The sequence below is a fragment of the Aythya ferina genome (genome assembly GCF_964211825.1).
Source record: "Aythya ferina genome assembly, chromosome: 12".
Lineage (NCBI taxonomy): Eukaryota > Metazoa > Chordata > Aves > Anseriformes > Anatidae > Aythya > Aythya ferina.
The window spans coordinates 13,616,547-13,644,487 of NC_140308.1; the positions used below are offsets into that span (position 1 = coordinate 13,616,547).

At 41.9% G+C, this 27,941-nt stretch overlaps 1 protein-coding gene across 3 annotated transcripts; it reads left to right on the plus strand.

Annotated features, from left to right (window-relative positions):
- Positions 1-591: 591 nt before the first annotated feature.
- Positions 592-27,310, plus strand: MBTPS1 (membrane bound transcription factor peptidase, site 1). 3 transcript variants are annotated; one of them, XM_084533528.1, is made up of 23 exons: positions 592-707; positions 2,434-2,922; positions 4,469-4,726; positions 5,109-5,312; positions 5,681-5,791; positions 7,025-7,134; positions 7,514-7,630; positions 7,714-7,781; positions 8,850-8,952; positions 9,746-9,897; positions 10,952-11,113; positions 11,719-11,863; positions 12,944-13,132; positions 13,676-13,848; positions 14,714-14,829; positions 17,343-17,499; positions 18,397-18,521; positions 19,528-19,605; positions 22,366-22,506; positions 24,128-24,259; positions 24,529-24,655; positions 25,321-25,451; positions 26,484-27,310. In XM_084533528.1, exons 2-23 carry the CDS (start codon positions 2,736-2,738, stop codon positions 26,678-26,680), a joined length of 3,183 nt encoding a protein of 1,060 aa, XP_084389654.1. In that variant the 5' UTR covers positions 592-707; positions 2,434-2,735; the 3' UTR covers positions 26,681-27,310. The 3 variants fall into 3 exon arrangements, with proteins under 3 accessions (XP_084389654.1, XP_084389656.1, XP_084389655.1); XM_084533529.1 differs by having other exon boundaries at positions 685-807; XM_084533530.1 differs by lacking the exons at positions 24,128-24,259; positions 24,529-24,655; positions 25,321-25,451; positions 26,484-27,310 and adding an exon at positions 24,058-24,080.
- The last annotated feature ends 631 nt before the right edge of the window (positions 27,311-27,941 follow it).

Below are 27,941 nucleotides of genomic sequence, written 5' to 3' on the forward strand. Positions count from 1 at the left end.
TGCGTTCAGAAAGGGGATTTAAAAGAGGCTGGGTGAAAAATGCATTTATTTTTAGCAAAGGCTTAAATACTGCTATGAAACTGGATAACACTTCTATTGCTGTACTTTGTGTTTGGCTTTGTCACTCCCTATTAACAGTATTGTTTCTTCACATTTCCTTACAGGAGTTAAAGTCCATTCAGTTATATCTGAATAATCTGCTTTTCAAAGAACTGTTCTCCAGAGTAATGCAGAGCAGCAACTCCTTTCATTTTTGAATATGCAGGAGAACACAGCCTGTGTATTTAGAATTGCTCTTCCCAAAAGCAATCATGTTATACAGCTAAGAGCAGTTAGTCAGCTACAGGGGTATTAAATGCGCGCACTGTTAAATAATCGCCCAGCAGCTATTTGTAATTTAACCATCTGAAGCTCTGACCCACTGAAAAACGGGGCAGAAGAACAAAAAATTCTTCAGCTAGTCAAACACATTTCCCTCTTAAACTGTGCTCTTGGTATTCCAGGAGCAGGCGGGCGGTGGGACCCTTCTTTCCCCTTCCCCCCGGCGATTTTTAACCAAAACCGACCGAAATCACTCCAGCCCTGAGGGCGGAGCGGGATCGCCTCAGCGGCCCCGCGCCGCGCATGCGCCGGGCTCTCGCGAGAGCTGGGGGGTAAACAGGGCACAAAATGGCGGCGGCGGGGCCCGGGGCGGCGGCGGAGGCACGGTGAGGGCGGCGGGTGGGCGGCGGCCGCGCCCTGAGGGGCTACTGCATCCTCTGCGCCCCCTCCGTGCTTGTGGGGAGCGCCGCGCCCTCAGAGCGAGCGGTAAACGGGCTGGGGGTACCTGCTGCTTGTGCTCCCGGTGTCTGCACCCCTCGGTGTTTGCAGCAGCGCTTCGCTGCGGAGCCCGCAGCCGCGCTCCGGGGGCTGCTGCCTGGGGCTCTCCCGGGGTCTTCCGCACCTCAGGCCGGCCGCTGCCCCACAGCAGCGGCCGGGGGCTCCCTGCGAGGCCTCGGGCAGGCGGTAACGGGCGGTGAATAGCGGAGAGAACCGCGGGCAGAGCGCCCCCGGGCCCGGCCGGCACCTCCGGGCTCCGCTGGGGGTCCCAAAATTTTTGGGGGGAGGGCGGCTCCGGGGGCTGCTTTTGGGGGCACGGACATGTCCCCATCTCCCTGTGTGTTACGAGGGAGGCACATGCTCCGGGTTGTCAGCACGCTGCTCCTTCGCTCGGCTCTCCCTCAGATGCCATAGTTGTGTTTATTTTATTTTATTCACCTGTGCGGTTAGTTTTTGTTTTTATTGCCGCCTGGGTTGTTAGGCCGTGAGGCGATAAGGTGTGCAGAGATCAGCTGGTAGAGTCCCATGACCGCCTTCAGCTTCGGGATGAAGAGAAAAGTTTGTAAGCGCAGCTTGGTGTTATCCCTCAGGTGGAAAGAGAGGGAAATGCTGCTGCTGTGACAAAGAAACACTTCAGTGTTTTAAGAAAGAGGGAAGCGGCAGCTGTCACACGAAGACTTGATGCATTTTGTGCAAGGATTTGCTCTGGGATTGGTCCCACATTCTCCTGAACGAATTGAGGTCCTTAGGTCCTTAATAAGGCTCCTGCTTTTCAGTCCCAGTTGCTGTGGGGCTGTGTTGTTCTCTGTGGCTTTTCCTTGTGGTCTGGCAGACCAAACAGAAATGTTTCTCTTCCTTCATATTTTAATGGCTTTTTAATTATCAGTTGGTGGTTAAACATTAGGAATTATTTTTTTTCTTTTTCTTGATTATTTATTCTGCTTTGGAGCACAAAGGGAGGAAGCTTCCCTTCCATGTGGAAAACACTTTAAATGTTTAACTTCACATTACTGCGTTTCTAAGCTCTGCCCTGATGTTCTCAGGTTGTAGTAATGCACCTCAAGAAAACTTGAAAGGCTTCTTTCATGCTGGTAATCTCTTTTCAAGTATAGGGACTGCAGATTTGCTTCCTATAACAATATTTCTTGTCCTCACCAGCTCCTGAAATAGTATTTAAACCTGATTCTCCTTGTGTCAAATTATGTACCATAGCAGTACTTCCATCAACAACGTTCCTGATGCAAAGGCAAAAAAAAAAGCCACGCTTTTTTTGAGTGTCTGTGGATGCTTTTTATCATGCTAGTACTTTATATTGCTTTTTTTTTTTTTCGTTTTAATAAGCCTTACGTGTCATTTCGTTCTTCTTATTCCACCTACGCAAAGGGTGGTAGAGTTTGGTTGTCACTGCTGTCTGTTCTGTTGCCAGGTGAATACCTGTGTATTTCACAGATGCTCTGGTGTGAGCCAGGAAGAGACTCGAGCATTCTTGAAAAATTGCTAACTGAAACACACGCGCAACTTTTTCCTTGCTATTTCTAATGCTAGCTGACAAATGATCTTCTGTGATTTCCATGCTATAACTTGAAGCTAACTATTTTCTATCTTGCCTTGCAGGTTGGCTTGTAAACAACTTTGCCAGTTCTTCTAGGGAGTTAACTTTGCCATCAGCAATGGAGTACAGGACTCAGCTACCATATCCCAAGTGACCACATCTTTCAGGACAAAATGGAGAAGAAGCGTAGAAAGAAATGAGCCTGTTTATTAGGCTTTACCTCAAAAGACCATGAAATCGATACTTTGGACACAGCTTTAAGAATATCCAGTTGAGCAGCACAGTGAAAGCAGTGTTTACTGAAACAAAAATGAACTAGTTTATAAAGAAGAAAAGTGTGATTTGATTATATGGAATTCTTGGAATGAGACCATTTTCTTCTATGACCATGAAGTTTGCAAACATCTGGTTTGTTCTGGTTGTTATTTTACTCTGTGGCAAACAACACTTCAGTACCAGGCTAGGGAATTCCTCCCATGAGGCTCACATATGTCCTGGATGTTCTCGCCTTACTCTAAAAGTGGAATTCACTTCAACAGTCGTGGAACATGGTAATAGAGCTAAGCATTTAAAAAAAAAATCCATGCGAAGTTCAAGGGCATGTTACTGGACTGTGGTGTTTGTGCAGTTGTAATATTCAGAGACTATATGAGTAGATCTGCTAACTTATCTGCATTTAAATTGAGAATTTTTTTTCAAAGTTTCTTGGTTTAACCTGGCACAAAACTTGAACATGAAGAGGAAGAGGGGGGAAGTAAAGAGTAGGTTAAAAGTGAAAACAGAGTGTGAAGGCTCTGATGGGCAGGTCTGGTCTAGTCACTTTGGTGTGCTTAGTAGTTGTTCACTGACCTGCTTGGTGGTATGGTTAAGGCTCTCATGTCCGTAAGAGGGCCACAAAGGAATGAGAAAGACGAGAAATGTGTGGGTTTGTCAAAAAAAAAAGTTTGAAAGTGATAGTATGTTTGTGAAGAAATAAGAAAGATAAGTGCAGAGGGAGCTGATGAAAGGCAAACTAAGGCTGATACTGCTCCTGAAATGGCAAAGGGGAGCAGCAGAGCAAAGGTGGGTGCTGAATTGGGGAAGGTTTGTGAGGCTGGACAAAGCCAGCCAGTGAAGAGGCAGGGAGAACAAACAGTAACAGGGTGTAGAATGCAGAATGCAGTCTGTTGGCATGGGCAGCTCTGTGCCTGCAGAACTGCAGGATGAATTTAATGAATGTGTGGTCTATGAATGGCAACAGGTTGTGGAGGAAGCATGAGCAATGAGCTCATATCGTTTGCAGTGCTTGCAGGGTGCACAGCTGCCATTTAGGACAACATCTCTGCTGTATCTGAAACTGTGGGGTCACGTAATGTGCTGACTCACCTGATTCAGTATCAAAAGTCAGTATCTGAGTTGTCCTTAATTCATCCCTCAACCCTGTGTCTGGTTATTCCCTTGGGTGCCCATAATGTGCCCCAGCAAAGCTATGTACCTACACATGCACAAGAGACCAGCAATGACATCTTGTGCATTAGTTAGCCGGGGGCTTATAGAGGTAAATGTGGCCGTGCGTGCTGGTGCTGCGGTGCACCCATGAGTCCCTAATCCAGGTCAAGGACTGGGCTCTTGGGGACAGCTTTGTTTTTTGTGTGAGTCATAGGTGGTGCCAGTAATTTCCTCTAAAACTCAATACTGTGTGGAGGCTGAATGATTTTAATTCATGCATGTGAAGAAGCATATTGAATTGGCATATCAAACTGACGTATATATGAGTAGATATGCCGATATAAACGTCATCTTGTACTGCTGGATGTGACAGTAAACTTGTTCCTTCTCCCTACTCACCTCACTTGTTTCACCTTTCCATGCTATTTACAATTCTGCCTTCCTTTCAAAGGTCTTTATAATATTTTACAGATCTCATGATGCAAAAATTTTACATAGTACACAAATAAATTGCAGACCTGTAAAAGCAAAAAAAAAAAAAAAAAAAAAAAAAGTGCCTCAAGTTGTGATTATTAATTCTGCATAAAGAAATGTTGAGATCTTTACGAAGTGCATGCATAAGTAAGCTACTTTAAACATCAGTTCTAATGATCTGTGTTCTTGTTCCAGAGTATATTGTGGCTTTTAATGGATACTTCACAGCTAAAGCTAGAAGTAAGTTTATTTCAAGTGCACTAAAAAGCAGTGATATCGAGAACTGGAGGATTGTACCCCGCAACAACCCAGCCAGTGACTATCCCAGTGATTTTGAAGTGATCCAGATCAACGAGAAACAGAAGGATGGAGTACTGACACTAGAAGATCATCCAAACATCAAGCGAGTAACACCTCAGCGGAAGGTCTTCCGATCACTCAAATATTCAGACTGTAAGTAATGCTATGTGTGGTTGCATGAGATCTGCTTTGGAAAAATTTAGGACTGTTGCATAAATGAGAAGTGTCTTACAGTTTTTCTTTAACTTAGAGCAATCTGTTTGTTTGCCTACGAATTACTGGGGTCTTGCCATAACTTTCCTAAAGCACGGCAGTGAATCCATCTCCAACGTAGAAAAGTTTCTTTTGCAGCAGTCAGTTAATAGACATTATGGATCAGTATATCCCTAGTGGATAAAGTGGAAGCTTTCACTTTGACACCATTAACGTATCTAGACAAAAATAAATCTGTAACAATGTGATGTGGATATTTGCATAAACAGCAAATCTTTTGTTTTTCCTCATACTTTTTTTTTCTTGTCTGAATCCTACATAGCTGATCCTATGTTGCACTGCAATGAAACCAGATGGACTCAAAAATGGCAGTCATCTCGTCCCTTGAGAAGAGCAAGTCTTTCTTTAGGTTCTGGCTTCTGGCATGCCACAGGTCGCCATTCGAGCAGGCGTTTGTTGAGAGCTATCCCACGCCAAGTTGCTCAGACTCTGCAGGCGGATGTCCTCTGGCAAATGGGTTACACGGGTATGCCGTTGTTTGTTGATTTAGAATAACTTCCTTTGAGAAGCAAGTGAAGCGCAAGGAAATGTCAATTGGCTGATAAGCATTAATCTCGTTGGATGCCAGTTCCGGAGAGGTTGAGCAATGCTTTGTTTTGAGGTGCCCTGTATGCTTACAGAGCGCTCGTGTGTGTGTGTGTGTGTGTGTGTACTGTTCTTACGAGGAAGTAGTCGTGGTTTCTGATCTGTGGCTCAGTTTCTGCAATGGAGTAAGAGTTTTGTTTTAAATCCACAACTTAGTGAACGTGCAGATTAAACATGGAAGTATTCATTCACTTGGCAGAACACATTTGTTATGAAGCTGAATGAAAAACAATCCTTTTCTTTTATTAGGTGCTGGCGTAAGAGTAGCTGTATTTGACACTGGGCTGAGTGAGAAACATCCCCATTTCAAAAATGTAAAGGAGAGAACAAACTGGACAAATGAGAGAACCTTGGATGACGGTGAGTTACTGTGCATAGCTGGAAGACCCTTCCTGAAGGTGATGAGTGCTATTTCGTGTTGCAAAGCTGCTCTTGCTGCTGTGGTGGCAACACATCTGTTAACATCTGTTGAAACTATATGTCTTGAGATTTTATGCTTAATTTTTCAGTATCCTGAGTGCTTTGTACTCTTGCCAAATTCAACAAATAGCATTAAGATTCCAAGAGGGTGTTGCGTGTGCCTCCTTTAATCATATGTGGTGTTTCATCATAGCTTTTGGAAAATGTCAGGGGAAGAAAACATTGTGTTCTGCTGTTTCACAGTGCATATGTATTTCCGTACTTAGGAGGGGGAGTATGTTCCTTCTTTACTGTGCAGTCTGAAACTAATTCAAGATTCGCAAGCTTTCTGTATTTTTTTTCTAGTCTATATAGTTTTCATAGCATTTGTCAATGCTGGCTCATAGCCGTTGACATTCCAAAGAACATTTTATTTTCTGCAGTCTATTTGTGTTCCTTTTTCATGTGTTGGCCCTAACTTGCTCTGACCGTGTGCTTTCACAGTTACTCATTTCATACGGTCTGGGTCAGTGAGTCAGCTGGCAATTTAATGCAATCAGAATTCAATGCGTATATGTATCTTGCTCAGTGTTCTGTGCACCTCCATGGTTTTATTAAGCACAGTATTTCTTTGCATTGTGGCACCTGCTTTTGGTCACACTTCCTCTTAGTGCTATGGCCAGATGGTTGCTGCACAGGCAGATTTTGAGTGTGTAAATATAGAGCAGGCAGTCCCCTAAAGAAAAAACACATTATTTTGTGAGGAGAGGAAAAAAATGTTTTCTTGTCATATTTTTCACCCTTAACCGAAATATAATTATTGCAGAGGCAGAATAAACCTCTTTTTAGAAGTTTACATATGCATATGCTAGCCTGGTGACTTGCATTTCCCAAAATAATTTGTTGTGATTCCCTTGTGTGGCTCTTGGTGTCGTTGATAGCAATTAGGTCTAGGAACAGACTGTGGAGTGTGCATTGCTCCAGGTTTCATCAGCTGGAAATTGTGGCCCCTCTGAATTCGATAGCAAAATGCAATTTAAGAAGATGAGAATTGAACCCAGTGTTAGCAGTTTGTTGTGAAGTGTGTTGGATCGATGTGATTTATAGTATAGGTGTTGTTTAACAATGAAAATCCTTAACAATGAAATGTTTTGTCTTCTAACATCTTATTTTGTTCACTTCTGTCTGTGATAGGTTTAGGCCATGGGACTTTTGTAGCAGGTGTGATAGCCAGCATGAGAGAATGCCAGGGATTTGCTCCAAATGCAGAACTGCACATCTTCAGAGTGTTCACCAATAACCAGGTAGCAACTTTACAGGTGTTTTAATTTCTGCCTTTTAAGATGAATGCTGTTTTAATCCTTTTCTTTGAGAATACTGCAAGTACTTGAAAATGTTGATATATTGTCTTTAAGTGAGAAGGATACATCTTTCTAGTTAAAAGAAGCTTACTACAAGATGTCTTAATTTCCAAATCTGGTATATTTTTCAGAAATAACGTGTTAAAGTTTTTTATAATGTTGAAAATAAAAACATATATTGAGCACTAGAAATACTAGGAAACTGCCGTTAGTTTCGTGCTTTCTATTTGTGTTGTTTCACATCATCTTTCTGAAGTCTGTGTTGTCATGGAATCACTAGATTTTTCCATTGATAGCTTTTGTTTTCTTCTGTCTTACACAGGTCTCATATACATCTTGGTTTCTGGATGCCTTTAATTATGCAATTTTAAAGAAGATAGATGTACTGAATCTAAGTATTGGTGGACCAGACTTCATGGATCATCCATTTGTTGACAAGGTTAGTATGAGGAAATAGTCTTCTTGTTTGTTCAAAATGGTTTTTGGTGGCAGAGCCTTGTTGTAAATGCTGTTTGTGTGTAGGTATGGGAGCTGACTGCCAACAACGTGATCATGGTCTCTGCAATTGGCAATGACGGCCCTCTGTATGGGTAAGTTTTGGTGATCTCTTGGGTTCTGATGGACGAGGATTTGTTAGAGCTGGTCCAGAGGAGGGCAATGAAAATGATCAGAGGGCTGGAGCACCCGTGCTATGAAGAAAGGCTGTGAGAGATGAGGTTGTTTCTCTTGGAGAAGAGGAGGCTCTGGAGAGACCTCACTGCAGCCTTTCAGTACTTCAAGGAGGCTTACAGAAAAGATGGAGAACAACTTTTTACGTGGGCAGGTGGTGGTAGGACAAGGGGGAATGGCTTTAAACTAAAAGAGGGGAGAGAAATTAGATGTTAGGAGGAAATTCTTATCTCAGAGAGTGGTGAGGCACTGCAACAGGCTGCCCAGAAGGGTTGTGGATGCCCCATCCCTGGAGATGTTCAAAGCCAGGTTGGACTAGACTCTTGGCAACTTGAGTTAGTGGGTGACAGCCCTGCCCATGGCAAAAGGAAAAAAAGGCATATAAGTTCTTACATGGTTTTGGAAGTAGTTGTACTTGTACTGGAGGGTTTTCTCTCCTCCTTTTTGCTGTAATCTGTTTATAGAAAGTGACCAAAGTGACTGAAACAAATGAACAAAGTGACTCCCATCTCTCTCTCTATCATTTGCCTTAGTAATACGTTTGAGAATTACTTAGGTGAATATTTTTCATTCAGACAGTGAAAAGTTAGTAAAAGAACAGCAGGGCTTCCAACTGATACTGCCGCAGTAGTAGAAGCAGACATCTTTGAGAACAGATCTCAGACTTGAAGAACGCAGAAGGATCAAGCAAGAATTATTTGCAGTGTATTTGTAAAATAGATGCCTAAGAACAGATTTATTTTTTTGCCTTGAAGATACATGGTTTGGTGTAAGTTACATGTGAGTTACTAAGTGCTTGCGAAGTTGCTTTTAGTGATAGAGCATAACTGTCTTAGGCAGGACCAAAGCTTGTTTCTGTGCAGTTTAGATAGAAAGAAGGCCTGACAAAAATCTGATGGCAACGTGCCCTCTATCTGTATAAACTTATGGCTATGGTAATGTGTTTTTTTTTTCTTTTTATTGTCTTGCTAACTCCCATCTTGTTCTAGGACTCTGAATAACCCGGCTGACCAGATGGATGTGATTGGAGTAGGCGGCATTGACTTTGAAGACAATATAGCTCGCTTTTCATCTCGGGGAATGACCACTTGGGTAAGATACTTTAATTGTGGCCAGCCACATGTGCAACCAAAATAAGTGCTTTCAAAAGGGAGCCTTTTTTAGAGGGGTAATCTCATGCAGCTGGTGTGTGTGGAGTGAACAGTGATAGAAGATTTCATGGAAGCTAGGACTTGTAAGAGAATGATGTAAGACCTGAAGCAAGAAGCTTAATACTCTGTCTGGGAGTACTCATCATTAATGTTGGCCCCTCTTGACATTTCTGATGTATTTCTAAAATGCCCAGTGCCTTCTGAACCATAGTTTGGAGTTTCTTGTGAGGACAAATCACTGCAGAAATGAAGCCAGCTCTTTTCCTTAAATCCTAGGCTTCCCTGGTGCTACGTGTAACATTGTTCTTACTTCATATCCTTTCCGTTTGCTGTTGACCGTTGAACTGGGGTGACTGGTACCACACACATGATTTCAGATGAGGTTGCTTTGTGATCTTGATTAAGGACACTATTATGTACTAGTTTCTGTTTATACTGCTTCTCATTAGCCAGGTAGCAACGTGGTTATTGTTTAGTTGGTAGTTTCATGCTCAGCTCAGATACTGGAGGATCTGGCAGTAATGTTGATGTCCCTTTCCTGGGTTGAGGATTTGCCGTACACAGTTTAAGCTCTTCTTTAAGTGTTAGATGACATTCCCTTATGTGGAACTGTAGCTGATTTACTAAATTATTTTACTGCTGAATTACCTGTATTAGTCATTTTAAATGCCCAAATGAAGCAAGCAGTGTTTCTAATGTATTAGGGCACCAATCCATCTGTTCTCTTTTCACAGGAGCTGCCTGGAGGTTATGGTAGAGTGAAGCCTGATATTGTTACCTACGGCTCTGGTGTGAGAGGTTCTGGTATGAAAGGTGGATGCCGCTCTCTCTCTGGGACAAGCGTAGCGTCTCCTGTCGTAGCAGGAGCTGTTACCTTGTTAGTAAGGTAAGGCTTAAATAAGAGTCCCTTAAAAGATTCCAATACAGGAGGGTCATTTAAAAAACAAACAAACAAAACAAAACAAAAAAACACCAAACAAACAGAAACAAACCACAAACAACCTTGAAGGAACCCTCCAAATGAAACTAAATGGTGTTTACATTTACAAAAACGATCTCAAAGCACAGAATTGGTTTTCTCCTACCTGAGGCATTACTTTGTCTGATTGCTGATTGGCTCTAACCTTTCTGGGACTGTTTTGAATAACTATGTATTTGAAAATATAGTTAGGGACAGCAGTTTTACAGAGTGAATTCATTAAGTGTTTGATCATTTTGAATTGCTTTTGTTGCTTGTGTAGAAGAACAGCTACTCAGAAGAGGCACCGACAGCAGGTAGCTATCTAAATACTCGTAAATTTTATTGTGTGGGCTTTTATGATTATTATCCGGTTGCGTAAGTTATCTGTTGCACGTGGAAGAATTTAAGAGGAAGATAGGAGTTGCAAGTCTCTACTTTGTACTTGTCACTGTGACTACCTAAAGATGAGAGAAGAGTTTTTCAAATACAGAACTCTTATGTCCAAAATTTGAAGTAATCGTTGTATTTCCTCTGTAAAATGATGCGTTTTTCTTTGGATAACAAAGCTATTTCTGCCCACCTCCCACCCCTGAAAGAGCTACACAGAGGAACATCCCAGCAAGTTGCCAGTTACAGAGGGTTGGATTTTCAGAATATTCTATTTAGCATGTAAAAATACTACCCTGGTTATAATGACAGCTGGTTATAGAGCACATTGTAAGGATGTAATTGATGTAATAATACTGGTTTTCAAGAGAAATTTGTCAGAAAATTGTCACTTCTATTTTCATCTTCAGCAATGCCAGTGAGAAATCAATTAATAATGGACAAGTAGGAACTGTAGATGTTCACAACAACCTAATTTTTGTTTGCATTTGCTTTAAATGAAATGACAACTTCAGGCGGAACAGTAGGCAAGACAAGCAAGAAATTAGAATAATAAAGGCCACCTAATGTGATCTATTGTTTCCTATTTCAGCACAGTTCAGAAGCGTGAAATGGTGAATCCAGCAAGTATGAAGCAGGCACTTATTGCATCGGCACGGAGACTTCCCGGAGTCAACATGTTTGAACAAGGACATGGCAAGTTGGATCTCCTGAGAGCTTATCAGATCCTCAACAGCTATAAACCACAGGCCAGGTTAATTTTAATCCTCAATTAATCAACAATGTACTATAATCTGCTATATTTCTGTTAAGAGAGCAGGTGATATGCCAGAAATTCAGTTAAGCAACCCATGCTTATGCAACAAAGAACTTGCATAGATCTTACGTAATCCTGAAGCATGGATTTTGACAGGAGAGGGGATAAAAAGTCATTGTATTCTACTCAGGTTAGAGCAGTGTAGGGGCTTGAAGTGTCTTTGAAAGATGATTTTACTTTCTCTTCTAGGCTCAATTTAAGCTCTCAGATGTTATGAATAATGCCACCTAGAACAAAATGGGACAGTAGTCCAATTTTAGTTTTCCAGAATGAGAATGTTCTCACTGTGCTGAAAAGTTTCTTTTGCTTTGTGGCGAAAAAAACACCATGAAACTTTAAAATAAATAAATAAATAAATAATAGAGGGGAAAGGAAGATTTGGACATATTTGGGAAGTAAGATGAGTGCTTGAAACAGTAACTATGACTGGCATGTTTTAGCTATAATTTTTTCATACATCAGTTTTGTATAGCAGCCTGTACCCCTACTGTTGTTTTGTTTTTTTTTTTTTTTAATTTTGCCTCATGTCTCTTTGCTTTTAGTTTGAGTCCAAGCTATATTGACTTGACAGAATGTCCCTACATGTGGCCCTATTGTTCTCAGCCCATATATTACGGAGGGATGCCAACCATTGTTAATGTTACTATCCTTAATGGCATGGGAGTCACTGGGAGAATTGTGGACAAGGTAAGAGTCAACGTTGTTCCAAGTCCTGACTATTAACATTACTACAAGTTTCCCAGAAAGGATTATTTTACCTATATATTTCATAGAACAAATAAACTTTGTTACTGATGAGAGCAAGAGATACAGAGTGTTTGGTTTTAAAGGACGCACCCAGATTAGTAAGACTTGTCACCATGAACTATCTGCAGATTTTCCAACAGTGTGCTGGTTTCAGGGGCGTGTAGTACTTTGTCTTCGTAAAACCAGTTTGGATTGATTCCACTTAGAGATCTCTTTGTGTTCTGATAGCATTTAAGATCTTCTGGGTATTCTTTCCTCATCTCTTTGGTCTGGAGTATAAGAAATCTCAGTAAAGGATCCTGATGTTATTAATTGTGCCTCTTATGTGGTCAAAACAACCTGAATGTGTTGGGTTATCGAGGCCTGTTGCAAGATCTGTTATTTTATACCAGTAATGCTGAACATCTTTGTTGAAAAGAGAGGATTAAACTTTTTTTTTTTTTGATTAAACTTTAAGTAAGGTTAAATATAGAACAGATAGGTAACTTGTCCCAAGTTACATAAGGCCCGTATCTCAAAAATTTAGCCAATATAAATGAGCTTAATTTCAACATGGTAGTGTGAATCCCAAAGCCTGTTTTGTATTCGAGCTTTACACTAAAGGGTATAGAAGCTCTTATCCAATATTGTTAGCTAATTATAATGTTCAGACACACCTAGTGTGATCTGCTTGAATCTCTTAGAGCCATAACCTGTTTTGTTACAGAAAGGAAAGTTCATGTCTTTGCCAATACATTTTCACATAGGACCCCAAAACATTAAATTGGGTGCGCTTAGCATGCTGTCCATAGAGCTGCTTAGAGTCCTGCCTCTGAGAGGTGTACGCTTTGGATCATTAAGGCTGTCATGGTTACGTTAATTTGTTGGCACAACATGTATCTTTTTGGACTTTTTATAATTTGGCATTATCTTCAGAAAAGCTAAGATGGGTTATTCCTGTGGGCAGAGGAGGGGGGCTGTGTGCACAAAAATTAGTAACTTCAAGTACTGCCTTACCAATGTCCTGTCTTCGTTTCACAGCCAGACTGGCAGCCCTACCTCCCACAAAATGGGGATAATATTGAAGTGGCTTTCTCCTATTCCCCTGTGTTGTGGCCTTGGTCTGGATACTTAGCAATTTCTATCTCGGTAGCGAAGAAAGCAGCATCTTGGGAAGGCATCGCTCAAGGTCACGTTATGATCACAGTATCATCTCCTGCAGAAAATAAAGTGAGTTCTATGTTTTGTTTGTGTGTGTGTGAAGTGGTGGTAATTATTAAAACTGCTTCACAGTATACAGATAACTTATTTTTATGGGATTAGTCTGGTCCTGTAATTTGATGCATAAGTTAAATTGGGGTCAACGAATTTAGGAGTACAAATAATGATCTTAATGTTTGTTGTTTTTTTTTTTTATTATGAATTCTAAGTAACGTGTTTTGAAAAAGAGACAACTGAAGCGTCTTTCTCACAGAACCATCCTTAAGTTCCTGAGAACTTTCCGAGAAAATTTTAAGGTTTTGAATGTTTAAATCAAATGACAGTAGTAAGGTATTTCAAGTACTTTACATTCTGAGCAGAAATATAAGCTGTTGAGTGCAGAAAACACAACGGTGATACAAGACAAATGTCAGCTCTTGGTTTCCAAAGCTGGTACTGGTTACTAAAAATAGACTTGATACTTCTGTTTTTCAGTCTTTTACACTCCACAGTTAACTGGTGAATGTTTAAGTGGGGGAAATGAATTTCACTGTGGTTTGTTCTGTCCTTCAGTCTAAGAACGGTGCAGAGCAGACGTCAACGGTGAAGCTTCCAATAAAAGTGAAGATTATTCCTACTCCGCCTCGTAGCAAGCGAGTCCTTTGGGATCAATATCATAATCTCCGTTATCCACCAGGATACTTCCCCAGGGATAATTTGAGGATGAAGAATGATCCATTGGATTGGTATTTATCTCAGTTTCTATTAAATCAGTATTTCTTGATTATGTATTAATGATAGAGAATAACTTCACTGAATGCCAGAGGCCCCTGGCCTTTTTCAGTGTGCCATGGAAATCTCTTAGGTTCTGCATGCTTTTTTCTGCAGGTTTTTGTTGTTGTTCTCTCTGGTTTTTGTTTCATATGAAATGAAAACCTTTTTAAATACCCATTTAAGACACTCTTTGTTTGTTGTTTTTTTACCCTGTGGCTTTTTTTTTTTTTGGTTTGTTTTCAAGGCATAGTTCCTTTCTGCCCTGAATCTATGATGATTCTGAGATTTCTCCCATGGAACTGAGGGAGACACTTTATTAGCTGCTTTTTTTTTCCCACTTATTTAAAATAAAAAAAAAAAAAGAGAGAGAGAAATTGGAAAGATTGAAGCAAGGAGTGGCTGACCAGTTGTCTAGGAACTTCTCTGCTGATGTTCAGCAATTATTTACAGGTTGTCCTGTGCACTTCTTCTAGTTAGTGGTTAAAACTGCTCTTACTGGTTCTTCATTGAGGAGGAAGTCCTGTGAAGAGGATCTGGTTTTAATGCAGCAGTGCTTCTCTGTGACGTGCTGTAAATATAAAGAACTGTGCTTTGTAAGGGATGTTCTCAGTCTCTGGCTTTGATTGTATTACCCAGCTTCGTAGCACTCAGAACCAGTCTCGTTTGTGGAAAAAGTTTGCAAAGAAGGGATGGTAGTTGGAAAACCACTGGTTATCATTTGAAACAAATGGACCATTCAGAAGCTAAACTAGGAACTAATCTGTAATTACAGGATGTAAATCCAATTCCTCTATGCCAAATTAAAATGTTTTCAACAATCTTTTTTCTTGTCCTAAGGAATGGAGACCACATCCACACAAACTTCAGGGACATGTACCAGCACCTAAGAAGCATGGGTTACTTTGTTGAAGTTCTTGGTTCCCCATTTACATGTTTCGATGCAAGTCAGTATGGTAAGCACGTGCTAATTGCCTTGTTCTCAGCACTGTTAACTTCTTCCTAAAATGGCCTGTGTTTTAGAAGACCGAAAATGTTGTGGGGAACTGAGATAGAATGCTAGATAGAAAAATATTACAGCAGTGGGTGTATCTGTTATTTATATGCTAATACTAAATTGTGCAGTCTAGTAGAATTAGTGCGGTTCTGTATCCCTATCTTGAAAAAATGAGAAGGAAAACACACCTCTGAGTAGGTTAAAAGCCCCTCTGCATTCAGTCCCACAGAGGTAGAACTGAATTTGCAGGGTTTTTGCACAGTCAGAATGAAGCACGGGTGAACTGCAGACTGGAATTGAAAGTGTCCATTCTGTTTTCTCAGCAGTGGTGTTTTTGAAACTTTGGTCTTTGTGGATAGATAAAACAGGGCAAAGTATCCTCTACAGCCCTGCATGCTCTCAGACCAGTGTAGTTCGTTTCTTCTGTGTTGGATTTAGAGGTTTGATAGATTCGCTAGTCAGGAGGCAAACTGAGCTGTCCATGGTCTTTTCTGCTTCAGTATGCCCTTCTAGTTAACCCTGACAGGCTCCAACAAGGTCCTCTTCTTCTTTGGTCTGGGGTGTTTCTCCAGTGGATTGTAAAGAGAAGAGAGTGCGTTTTCCTGACAGTTCTGTAGTTCTGGAAATGTGGTCTGTAGTGATCTTCTGTTTTTCTTGATTCTTCAGTAAATATCGCACTGTTGTTTTTGAGCTCAGCAGATATGCAACTGGAGACAGAAGTGGTAGCCCTTAAAAGCATAATAAAATAGTTTGCTCTGAGACCTCTAGATTTATTACAAGGGCAGGTCTGCTCTGCGTGCACAGATTTGTCAGCTACAGCTCATGTTTCTCCTTAGGAAGATGGAAAAGCTAAGAGACTGGCTTTTAGATTGCCAAAATAGACTAAGGTGGGAGATGAGTGCTTTCTGTGCCTGAAAAATGCAGGTAGGTAGAGGTGAAGGAGAAAGCACTTAACAAGGGAATGGAACAGAAATATGCAAGTGGAATAAATTTGGTACATGAAATGAGGAAATGGCTGAAATAGTCTTCTAATAACTCTGGTGAAGCTCTGCAGTAGAAGCAGTGGGGGGCAAATAATGTGGCTCAGAAACAGTCTAAATCTGTTTATAAATAGCTACATGACAGGTGTGCTTGCAGGGGAGTAGACTTGAAGCAGAGACACCTCTTCCAATCTTGCAACCCACGTTGAATGAAGTTGCTTTGGAATTGGAATAGGTAGCAGGACTTCATGTGATCCTGGCATTTGCTGGCACCTCTGAACATGGATGTGTTGTTGGTAGCGCGCAGTGGCAGGATGGCTGAGGTTGCAAGGGTTCAGTAGAGATACCTAGTCCCATCTCTTACTCAAAGCAGGTTTCTGAGGACGGTGCCCAGCCAGGTTTCGAGCATCTCCAAGGATGGAGACCTCATGACTTCTTTGGGCAACCCATTCCAGTTTTGTCTTACGTCTAAATGGGGTTTTCTGTATTTTAGTTTGCACCCATTGCCACTTGCCTTTCACTGGCCACCACTAAGAATAGCCTGGCTTTATCGTCTCTGCTCCCTCCCATCAGACATTTATTTATACGCGTCAGTAAGATTCTCCAGGAGCCTTCTCTTCTCAAGCCTAAACAATCCCAGCTCTGTCTTCCTCCACATGTCCACGGTTGTTGTACTGGAAGCAGCACCCCAGAACTGTCTGACCACTGCTGGGCAGAGGGAAGAACCTCCCTCATCTTGCTGGTGGTGTTCTTCCTAATTCAGCTTACGATGCTGTTGGCCTTTGCCACAAAGGTGCATGAGTGGCACACGCTCCCATTTGTTACCCAGCAGGTCTCCCAGGTCCTTCTCTGCACAGCAGCATCCCAGAGGGTCAGCCCATACAGGTACCGGTGTATGGACTTCCCTGGTGCAGGACTTTGCATTTCCCTACATTGAGTTGTGCAGGGTTCCTGCCATCCCATTTCTCCAGCCTGTCAAGGTCCCTCCGTGGAGCAGCTTAACACTGTGGCCCATCTATCACTTCTCTTTAATTTATATTGTGCGCAAACTTGCTGAGGATGCACGCTGTCCTGTCATCCAGATCCTTAACCTGGTTTCTGCAGGACCTTTATCAGAAGGCTTTCTAAACTTTCTGAACACTGACTGTTACAGAATTGGCTGGGTTGCAAGGATCACAGGACTTAATCAGATTGCTCAGGGTATCATCCTGGTGAGGTTTGTGTCGTCTCTGAGGATGGAGATTCCACCACCCCACCGAGCAATCAGAAAGTGAAGAAGCAAGATGAGTTAATATTTAGGAGTAATCTAAAAGCACAACCATATTTTTAGGGAATAAAGTATTTCTTTTCCTGTTCGTGCTTTTCAGTCATGAGTCATGCAGAGACAGTTGTGCAAAATATCCACTTGTGTTAATTTTTGCATGGGTTGTGTTAATACTGATAACATGACAACAAACAGGCTGGTGAACTCTGGTTTTGCTTTTACATGCAGGGACTTTACTGATGGTGGACAGCGAGGAAGAGTATTTTCCGGAGGAGATCACCAAGCTGAGGAGGGATGTTGATAATGGCCTGTCGCTTATAGTGTTCAGTGACTGGTACAACACATCTGTGATGAGAAAGGTCAAGTTTTATGATGAAAACACAAGGTAGCTATTTCTTTAGTTTCTGTAGGAAATACAATGTCATAGAACTGGTGTTTTATGGACATAACTGTCCTAAAAACCCCAAAGGGGATACAGTGTGCCTTAGTACCTGCGGCACCTGTTGAGCTGCCTCTAAGAAGGAAGTACCTTAAGAGCAAAACTGACCTTAAGCTGCAGAGCTTAAGGAGAATAGCTTCCTATTTTACCGTGATCCTGCAACCACCCTTGGTAATGTAATCTTGTTTTTAAAGCCCAGGAAAACGTTTACAATAGAAAGAAGTAAAAAATTGGAGACTGGCAAAGAAAAATTGAGACGTTTTCACTTTGGACAGCAGAATAAAAAAGAATTTTTATTCTTTAGTGATACAGTACTTGCAGGCTGTATCACTGGGATGTGCAGCCAATGTTGAAATTATTCCAGTATGCTTTATAAAGGGAAAATAAATTAATACCAATAGTAATGGTAAAGACCTTTTTAATTACTGTGGTTTCAGCCTGTTTTATGTTAAGATATAAAGATCTTTCTGCAACTTGGGAGCAAGTAACACTGCTTCATTAGAAAAAGTTAGAAGCAAATGACATGACTGTGACTTTGCCTCATCATAGCCAAACAACAAACCTAAGACTGAATTTCTTTGTAGCAAAACAAAGTTTTCTATGGAATGGAATGTAGTGAGAGCTTTACAACATTAATATTACGTTACTTCTGCTCGGAAGGATAGATGTCAGAGAGACAGCTGCTCACGTGCCCCGGAGTTAAATGAGGCTTTGAGAGTTTTGAGTTCATTATTTTAGTGACTTGAAAAAGTCTGTGTGTGGAGAGAGACCTGATTTTTCATAACACAGACTCTAGGAGTTCCTTTTTTATACTAATTAACTGTGTTACGCTTATTTTTATAGACAGTGGTGGATGCCTGATACTGGAGGTGCGAACATACCGGCTCTCAATGACCTGCTGTCTGTCTGGAACATGGCCTTTAGTGATGGGCTCTACGAAGGCGACTTCACCCTGGCAAACCATGAAAGTGAGTACTGGAGTCCCTTGCCTAAAACAGGCTGTGAACAGCAGGTGCTTGTTTGGAAAATAGTTTCTGTGAGGATCAGCTTGAGTGAGAGTCGAGGGAACTGCTCTGAAATTGAGTGAAGAGAGTGATAAGTATGCTTACGTGATTGTTTCCTGCATCCAATAAATTTTCAGACAAGGTAACAAATGTCCTGAGTTTATGGTTGAATTCCAGGAGAAGGATATTCTTGGGGCATCCGTATTTGTCTGTACTATAAATACTGCTTGCCGAGATGAAGCCTTGGGTTAGTCATAGTTTTAGTTTTGCAGTTAAGTGGAAATCTTAGATTTTGAAGGAAGAAAATCGATTGGGAGTCTTTCCTTGGGATACTCCAATTTAGATGTACATCAAAGCATCCTAAGAAGCTTTGTAAATCCCTGTTCTCGTGATCTTTTGAATCGATTTCCCTGAAATGAGTGTGTTTTACTAGTTTCAAGTTCAGACTTTGTGGTTAGGGCACAGGTCCATGACCTGATTGCTTTCAGACTTTCTAGGTCTAGCCAGTCTTTATTATATTTTTTTCTGACCGAGTCACTTGATGTTTTCATGCTTTGTTTCTAAATCTCTGCCTTCCTACTGGTTCGTTTGGAATGTGTATGTGAAAAGAGAAGGCACAGGGGGCTCTGTATGCTCCCCAGCACTGACTGAAGGAGACAGGTTCTCTGTATAAATAATGACTCTTAGTGCAAGCTACTGCCTTTGATGAAGCTTTTCAGCTTAAAAAAGGCAGTGTTAGTCTCATAAATGGAAAAGCTTGAAAGCAGTACGTAGAGGTGAACCTGGAAAACGTGCACTTAGAAATAAATGCCTTATCTATATGTTTTGGTCAAAATACAGAAATTCGGATAAATGTTAAATGTTCCTGGGAATACTTTCTTCTGTGCTTGTTTTGCCAGCTCACTGAATTAGGTGGGAAGGAGGAAGCGTCACTTTTAGTCTGTAAATGCAGTTTTGTGATGTCTTTCAGTGAATTACGCATCAGGATGCAGTATTGCAAAGTTTCCAGAAGATGGCATCGTAATTGCACAGACCTTTAAGGATCAAGGTATGCTTTTTCTTCTTTGCGTTTTAAGTAGAACCTGTTAGTGCAAAGCAGAGTTACAAAGGTGCAAAAACTGGAGTGAAAAATGCATTAAGAGGCTGGGTATTTTTTCATTTTGTGTAAAATGTGCAGTTGGATATCTAGAGGAAGCTGCAATGTGATGTGACTGTATACACAGTTTTTATATAGTACAGCAATATTCAAGTGCATATGTGAAGTCTTTTGTTGTTTGCTGTATGTCAACACATCTGCATGTGTGTGTGGCTTTAGGGGAGGAGATTATGTTCCTTGTCCATGCTTCTTGCACCTTGCAAGTGATACCATAATATATATGTATGCAGAATTACTCTAATCATTGCCAAAATTGGTTTAAGTGTTATGGTAGCTGTGATCTAAGGGTGTAGGTAAAGATTTTGTTAGACAAAGTTTCGCCTACTACCTAGTAGATTCTCACAAGGGAAGCATTTTAGGCACACAGGAAGCCTGAGCTTTCAGACAGGAGTGATCTGTTCCCTGTGCACATCCATTCCCTTAAGTTTTATCGTAATACCTTTGAGTTGATGAGGTACTGATTCAGAGCTGTAAGAACAGCAGGCAACAAAGACCTGTTTTTAAGAGCCTTTAGGAAATGCTGTGTAGAATACTGGTCAGTCCTAGCTGACCAGGACTCTTAATGATATCATGGGTCAGGTTTGTGTCTGTGGATGTAGAGGATTTGAGTGTGGGAGCAGAAGTGCGTGCATAGCTTCTGCTACAAGCCAGAAGCTGTCAGAGGAGATGAGGAAGTGCACTGGAGTTTTGGGTGACTTAGTGTGCAATAGGCACATGTGATTACTTAATAGAGAAATGTTCTGGAGCAGTAAGGAGCTCATCCATGTCAGCCTTTGGGAGACCAGGTAGTACCCCTGAAATGCTCTGTGCTGATGGCTTACGTATTTCTGTGTGAGAGAGGGAGGGAGACAGCATTTGACAAGTAGCCTGCTGCACCTGCTTTCTCTGAATCCTTTTCGTTTCAATTCATGAAACAAAAGAGCTCGATGTTTTGCTTCTGTTCTCTGAAGGCAGCATCTAAAGTAAAGGAGACTAAATACTTGACTCAAATACTTTGAGGTTGGTCATCTTACTTTGTTTTTTGAAATGGGTGTTAGAGGTGGGAAGCTTTTCAACCTAAAAATCAGTTTTCTACAGAATTCATTTTAGTATCTTCATGAATTGGGGTGTTTTCTTTCTTGCTGTTTATGGCAGCCTTCAAGTTTACTGGAGATAAAAGCAATTGGATAGATTTGTCAGATGCAAAGGGCAGATTTACAGCCACGTGTCCACTGAGTTTTGCTGCACGTACCCATTCATGCCACGAGACCTTCCTTTGGTTGCTTTTTCCATGTTTTTCATTCACTGATTAAAATTGTAAATATTTTGCAAATGTGTTTGAAGTTGCCAGTTTATTCAGTCATGTGCAGTGCTTTTGGATGCAGGCTTTTAAATGATACTTCCAAATTGCTGTTTGTAATACTGGTGCAAGTGTTTCAGAAAAGGCTTATCTCTGAACTGTGGCAGGGATGGATGTAACAAAACCTGGCTCTACCTGCCAATTCAAAGAGCAGCTGGGGTAAAGAGGGAGTGCAGTTTGCCAAAGGTTGCTGTAGAGGCAAAGGTGGGAAAATTCATGTTACTTTTTTTTTTTTTTTTTTTTTTTTTTTTCCTTTTGGCATATGCATCCTCACTAAACAATACTTCTATTTGTTCCTAAATTGAAAGCTGAGCAGGTGAAGTATGAGGGAAGTGGGTACTGCAGAGTTGCAGAGAGATGCAAGCCCAGCAGTCTTCAAGATGGGCTTTGACTGATTTAAGTCAAAGTCCTTGTCTTGCAGCTGCTGCTTGCAGAGAGACAGATGCTGTTTCATGGAAATTCCCTATTCTCTTTTTTGTTCCGTAGTAGGCTTTCTTGTAGGAGAAGGTAGGCATGACAGCAGTATGTTGGCAAAGAGCAGTATGCGTTGTGATGGCTGATTTTTAAGTTACCTTGTTCTGTAGACTTCTGCAGGACTAAAACAACATAAGTCTACAGTCTACAACTTCCTCGTAAGGGGTTGTCAAGAGGCAGGAGACCTTTTCTCCATTAACACTAGTGACAGGACCCGCGGGAACGGGGTTAAGCTGAGGCAGGGGAAATTTAGGCTGGACGTCAGGAGGGGGTTCTTCACAGAGAGGGTGGTTGCACACTGGAACAGGCTCCCCAGGGAAGTGGTCACTGCACCGAGCCTGTCTGAATTTAAGAAGAGATTGGACTGTGCACTTAGGCACATGGTCTGAACTTTTGGGTAGACCTGTGCGGTGTCAAGAGTTGGACTTGATGATCCTTAAGGGTCCCTTCCAACTCAGGATATTCTATGATTCTATGATTCTATGATAATGTGATTTTTAAGGTAGATCAGCTTGATTTAAAACCTGGTGCTGAAAATATTAGGATTTTTGATTTTGGAATGTTGAAGTTCATCCAGGATCTGATGCCTTTTATTTGCTTCTGTGCGAAAGAAGGAAAACATTGATGTCAGCAGAAAACTTCACAATCAGGGTCTTGGAGCAGTTTGATTTTTATCTTAACACCATGTCTGTCTGTTTTTTTTTTTAAAAAAACATTTTGCATTTATCTGTGACACAAAGACTGGCATAGCTGCGTTTGTAAGTTTGCAATGTAGACTGTGTTGATCTGTAGAAAACTTGATGTTTTGCAGGCTCTGAAATTCTTGTGCTTTCTTTTAGGTCTTGAAGTTTTAAAACAGGAGACTGCTGTAATTGAAAATGTCCCTATTTTGGGACTTTACCAAGTTCCTTCTGAAGGTGGTGGCAGAATTGTTCTGTATGGTGACTCTAATTGCTTGGATGACAGCCATCGACAGAAAGGTGTGTACGTTTGACACGCAGAAAGAATTATTCTCTTAGCAAGTGTCCTGTGGGTTTCTTACAGCTCTCCCTAGAAACAGCTGCTTTCTAGGGAAACTCTAAACATTCCTATGCGAGATTTAGCTTCATTTCCGTGGAACTCTGCTTAAAATGCTGTCAGGTGCAGTTGTAACTAGAGTGTGCCCCATAAATTATATATATATGAGACCTAAGATATTTATTTATTTATTTATTTAGGTCTTTGTCACTGATATTTAAAAATGTTGGGCTTCCATCCCTTGCCTAATTTATTTGAGTTTAAAGGAACTTACTGCCAAAGTGAGCTTTCCATCTTTAGCTCATTTCTGTCTTTTTTAAACATCTTCTTTAAAGTTTTTCTGGTTTCTCCTTGTCTGTCTTTGGATGGCTTCCAGTGACTTGCTGTAACACTAACAGATTGGTGTCTCTTGTGCAGCTTTAAATTAAGTAATAGAATAATGCTCTGTGACCTCCTAATGCTGGTAAATTCAGTGTGACCTATGAAGCAAGGAAAAAGTGGAAGGCTCTAAAAAAATCCTTTAAAGTTAGCTTTTGAGTTGCGAATCAGCAGCTGTGTCTCCCGCAGAGACATCAGTAGCTTTAGCTGAGGTAAATTCCTAGCATTTGTGAATATAAATCCTTAAAATCTGATTGACCTCTTTAACAATCAAAGGTGAAGGTTTAAGGGACACCAGGATTATGAAGATTAATTCCCATTCCCAGCCAACTTTTCCCTGGGTTGAGAAATTCTGAGAAAAGTAGTTTCGCTGTATGGTGGAAATGGCTGGAAAGACACTGTCCCACTCCTGAAAATGGAAATTTCAGGGGACTGTGGAGTTAACCAGGTGGAGTGCATGTGCATTAGAGGTAGCTCCGGCTTAAGGCAGCAGTAATTCAGGAGAGAATCAACACAAGGTTTTGTATGTTGTTGAAGTGCAAAGGAAAACCGTGATGAAGTATGTTGTGGTGTGGTCCACAACAGGCTGGGGACCAAGAGCTTTTGTCGGTACTGCTTTTCCTTCAGCTGGGGTGTAGCCAGAACCTCTCCCCTTCCTTTTTTTTTTTTTTTTTTTTAAGCTTGGGAAAGCAAATGAGTCAGAACTTTCCACTGGGGGGGGAACTACCTTGTTTTTAATTTTATTTGCAAAGTATTTATTATGTCACCTTAAAAATAAATAAATAAATAGTTGCTTCTCTTTCCCTCATATAAATAATATCAGAAGCCTAGAGCTCCCTGTATTTCCACTGAAAAAAAAATGGTAATTTTTTGCAGGAGCTTGACTGGCTCTGTCCAGACTGGAATTCCCATATTTAAGACGTGATTTTATGACTTTCTCCCCCAAAAGAGCCTGATTTGGTACACAAGACAAGAAATTTTCAGACTGAACGTATTAATGTTGTGTTTGTGTAGTGTTGGAGGAGGAGGGGTTAAAAGTTGCATCTTTCTAAAATCAGGCTTAGGACTTCAAAAGGAGAATAACAAGAGTGAGAAATTCCTTGTGCTTCTGAATGCCTCCATATCCTGTTTAACAGAAAGATAAGCCATTTGAAGTGTAGCATAATGCCTGTTTTGTGCTGGGGCCTGGGGCTGTGAAATCCACAGATTGCTTCTGGCTCCTGGATTCCCTCCTGCAGTACACCTCCTACGGGGTGACGCCGCCAAGTCTCAGCCATTCCGAAAACCGCCAGCGACCGCCGTCAGGAGTGGGTGCCTCTCTCCCGGAGCGGATGGAAGGTGAGAGCCTCACTTACCGAGCAGAGCCAGCACCCGACGGGCTGTCAGGGTGGAATTTGAGGCAGACCAAGGCAGACCCTTGAATTATGTGCCACTAGGGCCAGCTTGGGGTGAGCTCTGTAATTCTAACTGGGAGAGTTAGCGGTGAGTCAGTACCATAACGAGCTCCTGGTTTTACAGCAGCTCTGGTTAGGCAGAGGGAGATGTTGGGAACTCTCTTATCCTCCCAGTCTCTTGGTAACCCAGTCTGTCTCTGCTGTGAATCGCAGGTAACCATCTGCATCGATACTCAAAAGTGCTCGAGGCTCACTTGGGAGACCCTAAACCCCGTTCCCTTCCTGCGTGTCCTCACCTCTCCTGGGCCAAACCACAGCCTTTGAATGAAACTGCTCCCAGGTTTGTCTCTCATTTCTGTACAGAGTCTTGCTTCTAAGTTTGGCAGAAGAGTCATTTGTTCCGTCTGCTTTTACAATGGACAGCTGGAATTCCTTTCCTAGAGAAACACCAGATTGTAGAGAGGAAATGATGATGAATGCCTCCTCAGTGAGTGATTCTGACTCACCTGATGGTTACACTGTATTGTACGAAACCGACTGATTTTAAAAATAGCTTCACAGGTCAACACACTGTTATGATTGAGTGATCCCAACTTAAAGGACTTGCGTAAATACATCATCACCACGTGCTTTTGAAATACTTTTCTGAAGCACTTTCTTGGATAGCTAGCCCAACTCTGCCTTGTGGTGTATTTTTTGTCAGTCACTCAAAAGCAAATGCGTCAGCATGCTTGTCTGTTAAGCTCCTAATGGTAGCTTTTGGTAGTCTGCGTGCAAGAAAGAATTGCTGGTAAACAGTTGTTGGTCTAAAAGTGTCCCTGTGACATCTGCAGTGAACTTTGGAGGCCTGCAAGCTGCAAAACATAAAGAATGGACAGGATTGTGGTTTGGGTCTGAATTAGTGAGTAAGGTGCAGGTTTCAGCAAGGTTTCTACGGATGTTTCTACAAAGTTCCTTGTGTTACTGAAGTACGTGGGCAGACGTCTGTCTTTGAATTTCTTCTAGCAACCTTTGGAAACATCAGAAGTTACTATCAATTGACCTTGATAAAGTGGCCCTGCCCAGTTTTCGACAGAACCGACCCCAAGTGAGACCTTTGTCCCCTGGCGAAAGCGGAGCATGGGACATTCCTGGAGGTAAGGGTTGGAAAGCTGGAACGATGTTGTTTTGCTTGCTTTTTATACAGGCTTTAAAACAAACAAACACCGAGCAGACCGAGGGAGGACACGTGTTTCCTTTCAGTTGTGAAAATCGTACAAATACGAATAGGGTTGTGTTGTAAGAGACTGATGGGGCCAAAGATAAATATATCTACATATGAATAGTTTAATCAAAAGGAGTCATGGCATACAGGGAATAAAATTTTTGCTGGGTGCTTTTTTGGCCAGTCCAGGCTTATTTTGGCGCTGTTCAGACCTGTGGTAGGCAGCAGCAGCTCTGTCCTTGGGCACTGTGGCCTGGTAATACAAAACCTCCTAATTAAAATTCCTTCTGTGAGTGCACAGATGCAAAAGCAGAGTCCAGAAGGGTTTTTCCTGAATGGTGCTTTGGGGAAGGTGTTAGGCAAACAAATGATGTAGAGCACTTGAAACAGCTTTAGTGTAATGGTGCTCTTCTTGTCAGCTCGGCACCATGAGCCCAGCTGGAAGCTGTCTAAAAGCCTCACGCATGCTCTTTTCCCAGCCCGAGCTGCGCGACCAAATGGTGCCTTTAAAAAGGAAGGGCTGTGCAGCTCATCCTCGCTGCGTGCACGTGCAGTCTCTGGAGCAAAACAAAATCCCTTTTCTCATGGCGTGAGGGTTTGATGGCATTTATAGAAAACATTTAGTGGTAAAGTTACGATCAAGTGCTTGCATCTCTTCACTTGTAATGCAGAACAGAAGGTGGCTGTTGCAGGGGAAATCTGGGTTATGCTTTGATGTTCCGAAGTAGGTCAAGGTGGAAAGGCTGGTGCTTTTCTGTGAAGTTAGTTAGCATCCTGTCTTATTTTCACTAATTGGTCTGCAGTTGTTAATCTTCCTGTCTGAAATATAATCTGATTATGGCTGTTTTGTCTCGGAATAAGAACTGCCATCGGATCACTTTGCTAGATAGCATTAACGCTGCTAAGAAGTTGCAGCTCCTGTGGTCATTTGTCACTTCCAAACCTCTCTGCTCTGCCTTTCTAGGTATAATGCCCGGACGGTACAACCAGGACGTGGGACAGACCATTCCAGTCTTTGCTTTCCTTGGTGCCATGGTGGTTCTGGCGTTCTTTGTGGTGCAGATCAACAAAGCGAAGAGCAGGCCAAAGAGACGGAAACCGCGAGTGAAGCGACCGCAGCTTATGCAACAGGTTCATCCACCAAAGACGCCTTCTGTGTGAGAGCTCTCGCTTGCCAAAGATGACCTCCTTCTACCAGTTGCTTTCCTGGATGGTCGGTCACTCCCAGTGAAGGAGCAGCGAATGCGGTGATCGTGCTGGCGCTACGCATCTGACATCATCTCATAGTCTTTGGTTTCTGGAGAGAAAATAACAGGACCTCAGTTGATCATCTGTACATAAAACTGCAGCTTTAAGCAGCCGAACCCACCAAAGACTTGAATACTGTTCAGAAGGCTGCTTAGTCACTACATAACCCATGAGGGGGAAAATGGACCTTTTTTTTTGTAAGCTGACCAAACTAAAATTTATTTGTTTAGAGGCTATTTTCTATATTTATTGTTGGGGAGGGCGGGGGGAAGAGTCACTTTAAGAACCTCTGCTAAGGGAACGCAAGTGCATTTTTTGGATGGGATGCAATTTTCTAGAATGCTCTAACGCTGAAGAGTGCAACTTACATTGGTAAAGGAGGGAGGGGGCAGGAGGGACTAGTACAAATCGGTGAGACATAGTCCTGCAGTTTATTTTTATAAAGCCAACTACCATGATGTTTTGTAATTTTTGGTCATGATTTCACCATTGTTGGTGAAGCAGATTTTCAATAAATATGTTATCTATATGAAGCTGAGACAACATGCTACGTGGCTTTTCTTTCCACTGCCAGTCAGAGGGAAAAGGCTGGTGAGTAGAGAAAATTTTCTTGTGTCCACTTCTCCCCCCATATCTTTATGCTTAAAACAAATGTTCACTTACCAGGAAAATGGGGACTTTGACAATCCACAGTAAGGGCTGTCTATTTGTACCTTTGACTGTCTTCAAAGGTAACTGCAGAAAATATATCAACAGCCCTCCTTCTATCAAAAAAGGGGGAGGGGATGAGCTATAGGGCTCAGCAGTGGGTAAAGCAGCCAGCCCACAGGGACTTGCAGCTTGGGGGCTGAACACCCCAGTAAATGGGAGAAAGGCAGAAAAGTGCCAGTGAGGAAGACCCAAAGCCCCCAGGGAAGCACCCTAACAGGGCCTTTGGTTTGTAGCTGTCTTCTTGGAGGGAGCCTAGAAAGCTTTGGTGCCTCTGCTCTGGCCGGTGCTAATGAGGAGTCTCACTCCTCTCGTCACAGCGCTAATGAGAGATTACAGCCCCAGTGCTGCCTTGAAACCAGAGTCAACTTGTATCAAAGCGCCATTCCGAATTAAGAGCCTTTCCCAGTGGCTGGTATTTTACAGCCCAGTGGCCAATTTCTAAATCATAGAGGCCAATTATTCC